Consider the following 7,500-nt stretch of genomic DNA (forward strand, 5'->3'; position numbering starts at 1 on the left):
TTAACAACAACCTCTGGGTTGCCAGTTTGTTCTGGAGAAGAGCTGCAGACCAAAGCACTCGATATGTTTCACGTTACGTTTTATTTATAGCATCACAGGTGATCTTAAATCACCAGGAATGAAAGCTTTTACTCGTCTGCGTCCAGATCACCGAGACCAGATCAAGGCCGACGTCCGGCCCTTTGAACTGCCGTAACAGAGGAGTGTGAGTGTGTGTTGCACGTGTGAAGCTTCAGCCTCTTTGATGAAGCTGCAGACCTTGAACACAACATGCTGCTGGTTACACACTCTGCGATATTTGATTTTGTTGTTTCTCGTATCAAAACCTGCTGAAAACTCTTTTATAACTCAAACCTTTTATATCTTTCATCAGCAATGTAAGAAAGAATCTGATCGTCACTTCAATAAATAGAAAATAGCTCTTTGAAGTCAATCTTGTGAGATTTTATAAATATAAACCAAAGAGAATCAGACGAATCTGAACACAACTGGTTCGAGGACGGCCTGCAGCACCTTGACAGGAAGACTTCTTGTGACTGACAGTTTGTTGGTGGTGCGCTGGAGTCCTCCACGTGGACAGAGCGAGGGCACCAGGACCACACTGTGACTGACACAGCACACAATGAGCAGCAATGAGAGGAGCTCGATGTGCATCAGACCATCTGAACCACAGAATACGATTAGAACCAGGGTTGTTCCCGAGCCGAGGACCTCCGTTAGGCCACCACGGCGTGTTTAAGTCACCTGAGAGGCCTGTCTAGTGGGACTAACATCAGTGTACACAGGCTTCAAAGGCTAAAATAGGTACAAAACAATCTTAGAAATGATGACAGACATTTTAACATCATTACTTAGACACAAATGCACCGAAAAGTGGACATTTGTTAAAGGGACCGTTGCACATCCATCTCATCCATGCATCAAAGCTCTGTTAGCGCAAGCAAATGTATACATACCTCCAGGACACACACTCACACTCACACACACACACACACTGACGTTGGCATTAGCAGGGTGTTAGCAGCACTCACCACTAGTTGGCGCAGCAGTAGTAAAGTGAATGCAATGAGGGAAGCAGACTGTGAAGAGAAGCACAGATTAGTGGACATCAGTCAAAACAGCATCAGTTAATAAAAAACGTGGGCGGATTGTTTCTTCAGGAAAATACAACACAGTCTTTAGAGATATCACACTGATCAATTAGTCAACGAGGCGATCAGTTAATAGTGGCTGCAAAATGGGGGGCAGGTTAATTACACACAACGACAAAAACAGCAACAACAAATTACAACAAGACAAGGTCAAACTGTCGACGACACAGTTCATTAATAACAGGCAGAACGTAAGAAACCATTAATCAGTCATTAATCAGTCATTAATCAGTCGTGTAATAACAGGCTGAAGGTGAACGCACAAGATAAAAGTCTCTGAGGGTCCAGGAATTAGACAGATCCCTCAGAAACACATCAACGTACAAACTGAGAAGATACAAATGATGATGGATTTATTTATTCGTGTGTGTCAGCACATCATCACCAGCATGATCATTATGTCATTATTATTAGTCAGAGCTTCTATTAAAGATGCTCAGGTCAGTTTCTTTTGTCTTGTTAATACTCACGTCGTGTTTTTAACGTCGGCTTATCAAACTTTTATTGTGTTTCAGTGAAAAACAGGCCGACTTCAAAGAATTCATTCGTACGCTGGTTTACAGTGTGATCTCAGGTAGATCTCCCAGACTGTGTGTGTGTGTGTGTGTGTGTGTGTGTGTGTGTGTGTGTGTGCGCGTGTGTGTGTGTGTGTGTGTGTGCGTGTGTGTGCATGCATACAAGAGAGTCAGGAAACTTCATGCAGAATCATGCATTTCTTGAAAACCACTGCAGGTCTCCAAGGCATACACACACACACACACACACACACACACACACACACACACACACACACACACACACCCCCCTTCTCCAGTGGGTATAACATTGGCAGGAATTTGACAGAAACCACTGTGGCTAACCTCCTGTGGCTACACACTCATTTACAGCGTTTTAAATAAGAGGCACAGTACTACTCTGTGGACACACACACACACACACACACACACACACACACACACACACACAGTGTACTCTTTCACTTTCTTTCATGGTTAATACTTCAATACGGTGAGAAAAAGGTTGATTATGTAAACTTGGTTTCAGGTTTTTAAGTATGTCAAGAGAGTCTGTGGCCATTCGTACCAGTGTGTGTGTGTGTGTGTGTGTGTGTGTGTGTGTGTGCTTGTATGTGTGTATTATGGATTTTCTATGGTTATGTACTAATAAAAACTGTAAAAAAAACTTGCAATAAATAAGCAATATAATTGCATGTGATTTGATCTTATTTCCTTTTCAGATGATACAGTAGTAAGTGTGTGTGTGTGTGTGTGTGTGTGTGTCTGCATGAGAGTGTGTGTGTGTGTGTGTGTGTGTGTGTGTGTGTGTGTGTGTGTGTGTGTATTTTATCAGTAAACTGGGTCCTTGGAACAGATCAGGAATCAGAGAGTTGGTTGGTCAGCAGCCAAACTGGTTGCTGGAGTCAATTACCTTACCAGCCGCAGAGTCAAAATTTACCAGAATTTGGCTGAAGTCTGGTTGTAATTTTCCATCGTGATAGCTAACAGACTGAAACATTTATTGCTTTAAGTTCCTGCATGGTACAATACAGTGTGTGTGTGTGTTTGGTATTTTACATAATATCTCAGGCGACATCTCAGTACCAACAATTTTACAGGAACTGTGTCTAATGTTTTTACTGATTATATTTGCTATGACCTGATTAACTGACATCATTTACTGCTAAATATCAGAAATAAAAAAGGCTTTCTGTTCCTGATGTTAGATTTAAAGAACACTATAAGAACACTGTTGGTATTGCACAATGAATCATTAGGACACATAACAAAGCACTTTGGACATTTCCTGTGACAAGCAACAAATGTGCCCCGGTCCTCTCTGGTGGTGTGGTGCATGACTGAACAGTCTGGAGCATTCAAACTTTAAGAAATGTGTACTTTTATTCTTTTATATTTTTAGTATAGTGTTTGTGAGGAAATGAAGGAGAAGAATCACAAAATGTTCTGTTCCTACCTGACGCAGAAATAAAGAATAAGCTCCAGAGGTCTGGTGTGTAGTGTCGGTTAAACCTCTACAACATGGACTTAGTTTTGTGTTTATGCTTCATCTACGCTTGATGTACAGTATGTTCAGGTCTGCCCATCAGATTATGAATCCAATGAGGTCAGACTGGGAGGATTTCCTGTACTCACTGCAGCTGAGCGTGGCGTCGGTCTGGGCCATCGTGGACGGGATGGTCCAGTGGCTGTTGTCCCAGTCGATGACGTTCCCCACTGCGTCACAGCTTAGCGCGCTGAGCTGCTGCTCTGTCATGGCGTAATCCCACAGCCGGAGGTTATAGATGTTCCCGTTGAAGCTCTGCTGCCCTGAACACACGTTACACAACCATCGCAGCAAAATGAAAATCAACGAGTAACCTAAACATTCTTCGACCTAAACTGACCACACGTGTCTGAGATCATTCATTAAAACATTCAATGGTCAAACTCCAAACTCCAGCTCACCTCCCAACCGGAACAGTCCACCACCTGGCACAGAGTGCCCACTAGATGTGGGGCAGGTCTTGGCCAAGTAGTTTCCATTGAAATAGATTCCCACCCGGCCGTTTGATGACGTCCAGAGCGCACAGAAAGGCTTCATGGAGGAAGTGAAGTCAGCGGAGGAGATGATGGACTCGATCGAGCAGGTCACTCCGTCGACGATCATCTTCATGCCTCTCTGATCGGAGCCCAAACTCAGAGCCACGTTGCTGCTGCTGTCATAGTAGGTGAAGATCCACTCTTTCTGTTCAGGATCCGAGAGAACGCTTACTGAGTTTAAGGCAAAATAACTCAAGTGGACTGTAAAAACAGAAACATTATTTATGTCTATAGCATGAGAAACACGCAGCAGTCAGAGGCAGGCGGTCTGGATGTGTCGGTACAGGAAGTTAACTGAACGCTGGGAAGTAGGACAGGGGCGTAGCCTGATGGGCTAACACATGTTAGCCTGCGATGACGAGGGTGTTTCCCCTGAGCCCGATCTGAAATTTGTCTTTGTTCTATTTTTTTACATTTAGTATCAAAAAAGAAGAAAAACAAGAATTACAGAAGTCTTTAATCTGAAATAACAAAAACTGGCAGAAAATAGTGTTTTCGTGCAGGACCCCATCCCTCATAGTAAGCAGCTGATTAGAAAAGACGTTTTCAGAGAAATACTTTAAATAACTCAAACACGTATTCTGTAGCTTCATCGCCGACCTGAAGCCCTGTGTGTTGTGTACCTGTTTCTGGCTGCTGCGTTCCACCTCGAAGCACAGGGTCAGGTGACTGAGCGTCGCTATGGAAACGGAGTTGGCGACCTCGGTGACCTGGCCATTACCGTTAGATATTCTGACCTTCTGGTTCCTCAGCGCCACGGCAACTAGAGAGGAGAGGTGGAAGAAGAGAAGAAAGGACAGAAGGCAAGAGGAAGAGTAGAAGAAGAAGAAAGATAAAGAAGGTACATGGAGGAAGGAAGGAAGGAAGGAAGGAAGGAAGGAAGGAATCGAGTGTGAGCAAAAAACAAGGAAAGGAAAAAGTTAGAAGACGATTGAGGAAGTTTGGGCAAATAAATGATGAAGTGATGAAGGCAGAAATGTAAGAAAGAAGCAACAAAGGAATGAAGAAGAGTGAATGAAACAAAAACAGGAAGGAAGAAAGGAAAGCATCGAAGGAAAGGAATAAAAGAGTTGAGAGAAAGGAATGAATAAAGAATAAGGAAACAAGTAAAGGAAGCAAATGGACATAAGTAACCGAAAATGTTTCCTCCGTCTTCATTTCAACTAATTAATAATTAATTTCTAATTCATTTTCAATCAGAGAGACTTTTCATTTCTGTTTAACCTTCCTCTTGTGTTAGCTTTCTGTTGCTATCTCTAATGTTAACGGGTCGGTTTTGACCCGTGTCTTAAATCAGCCGTAAAATACCCTAAAAACAATTATTTATCATCCAATTTGTTTCTTACCTCTCGGTTACCTTGTTAGGCTTCCTTATCCATGAAAAGATTGGTTTTAATATTTTTGGTGCGGCCCCCTGGGCCTTTCTTTTGACAGCATACCCCTCGTTTTCATTTTTAAAAAATGGTAAAATGAACCTCTAGAGAATTATATAAATAAATAAAAGGTTGTTATGTTACCTATTAATGAGGGGTATTAGAACACATCTCTTAAATAAATTTGTTTTATTTATTTATCTATTTTAATATTATTAACTATAGTAATATCTATGGTGTTACGGGTCAATTTTGACCCATATATGTTTACTTCAAGAAAAAGGCAAAAAAAGGGGCATTTTCCACAGAGAGGGACCAAACGTTCATCTACTGTCACCTCTGGCCTCGGGTTGAACACCAGTGGAAGGAGCTGCACCCATCTCTCCCAGACATCCCTGACGGGAGCAAGCTTGTCAGATTTTGCTCTCGTATCTCTGTTGTCAAATCTGAGGACTCTTGATATCATTCGAAAGGTCTGAAGTGACATTGTTGCCCGGAAAATATTCCTGCCTGTCGACGCGTCCCAGAGACTATCAGTGGCCTCGTTGCTGGATCTGTACACTCCAGCAAGAAGAAGAACACCAATATAAGCATCCAGGTATTCCTCATCAATGTCATTCCACATTGGCCTTACATGTCTGGACATGTCCGTCTTTGTTTGTTTTGTTTGTTCAGGGAAGGAGACAAACAGGTAAAGAGAGAAGCCCCTAACTAAAGCTCAAGTGGTTGGGAGAGCAGCTGGCTTTGGGCTGTTGGCTGATAGTGTTTATGATTTCAGTTTTGGCACTAATCATTGTTTTATAATCTTATATTATAACTGGGTCGAAACCGACCCTAACAACACAAAGGTCATAATTTTCACCAGAGCATTTTATCATTTAGTGAAATTGATTTTTTAAATTTTATTTTGTTTTAATAGAAGTTCCTGACAAAGTCAAAAAGCCTTGATGCAATAAACACATTTATGTGGTACTTTTATACATTTAAAACCTAAAAACGGGTCGGTGCCGACCCTAACACAAGAGGAAGGTTTATCAAGTTTACTTCGGAATAAACATTGTTTGATGAGTTTGACTGTGAAGAGGGAGGCACTTATAGAAAATATACATATAAAACACCCACCACACGAGTACTAATAATAATCTCATATTATTCTACACTTCATCCACAAACACTGATGAATCAGAGGGTTTGTCTCTTTGAAACTTCATGTCTCAGAGCTTTTCCCAGCAGAACGACTCTGACTGGAGCTGCTGGCCGAGAGCAACAAACTAACAGCCAGTGTGCGATGGAAAAACACCACTCACACACACACACACACACACACACACACCTATGCAAACATGCATGAAGGCACATACACACACATGCACCACAACACCAGAGCGAACACTGCAGTCAGGACCAAGTCTTCCTTCGGTGGCTCGACACCTCGGACTGTGATGCTGATCCACTCTCTGTCATCAGTCTCTGTGGTGAAGCTGCTTTAAGTGATTCCTTTTGGCAGCAGAAGAGCTGCACATCATGCTAAAAGCTGACCAGCTAAGAACACACAGCTCTGCCTGACGGACCTTTATCAAGTCACACACAGATATTAGATTTCAACTGCAGGACAAAGCAGTTAGCTGCGCCATGATTGAGAGTTTTTAGGGAGAATGGCCATCAATGACCTCATTTTTAGATGCAAAGGATTCACTCTTTTATAAGTATGATGAGTAAGTTGATATAATTATGATTTTACAAGAGAACTGGCAGGTTAATTAAAGTCAAAACACTAAAAGCAGCTGGTAACAGCTGTAAGGATGCAGGAAAAACACTTGTCTATGATTGTAGTCCCCAGCGCACACTGGGAGGATCATGGTCTCAACTCTTTACCCAAGTTGCCTTTATTTCAAAGTAAGAGCTAACATTAACTGATCAATGCTCAAACTGCCTTCAACAACGACAACAGACAGGATCCTTTCCAGCCTGCTTACAGCATGTTAGGCTGCATTAGTTAACCTGCATTTGAAGAACTGGACCCCGGTGTCATCCTGAACCTACCGTGTCGGAAGCTAACACTGAACCCCCTCTTCTGCACGCTGAAGTCGGAGGTAAAGGACAGCTCCATCACGTCCCCCGTCGAGTTCAGCGTCAGCCCGTTAGCCGTCAGACCGCAGAACTTAACGTCTGCGTTTCCGGTGTTCACCACCACCCGGTCGTAGATGCAGCCTGGCGCCTCCTCCAGGTCAAAGTCAAGGAAGGAGAGCTGGATGATGAAGCCTGCTGGGGCCTGCATGGTCCACTTACAGGCCTGCGAATTGGGGTATTTCTGGGGGTAGCAGGGCGACGTGAATTCCCCCTGGGCCTCCGTCAGCACCATGTTACAGTTGGTGGAGC

The 7,500-nt window shown here is 43.0% G+C and overlaps 1 protein-coding gene across 1 annotated transcript in view; it reads right to left on the bottom strand.

Moving 5' to 3' along the window:
* The window catches only part of adgrg6 (adhesion G protein-coupled receptor G6), a 72,087-nt gene that overhangs the window by 44,266 nt on the left and 20,321 nt on the right, over positions 1–7,500 (bottom strand). Inside the window, exons 3-7 of the mRNA XM_070926284.1 lie at positions 7,165–7,500; positions 4,372–4,511; positions 3,614–3,893; positions 3,302–3,475; positions 1,032–1,079 (exon numbers count right to left, since the gene is read on the bottom strand). The exon at positions 7,165–7,500 is cut by the window's right edge and continues 12 nt beyond it. Coding sequence (XP_070782385.1) covers positions 1,032–1,079; positions 3,302–3,475; positions 3,614–3,893; positions 4,372–4,511; positions 7,165–7,500 — 978 coding nt within the window. The remainder of the gene's footprint in view (positions 1–1,031; positions 1,080–3,301; positions 3,476–3,613; positions 3,894–4,371; positions 4,512–7,164) is intronic.

This window comes from Enoplosus armatus, chromosome 19, assembly GCF_043641665.1.
Source record: "Enoplosus armatus isolate fEnoArm2 chromosome 19, fEnoArm2.hap1, whole genome shotgun sequence".
Taxonomy (NCBI): Eukaryota; Metazoa; Chordata; class Actinopteri; order Centrarchiformes; family Enoplosidae; genus Enoplosus; species Enoplosus armatus.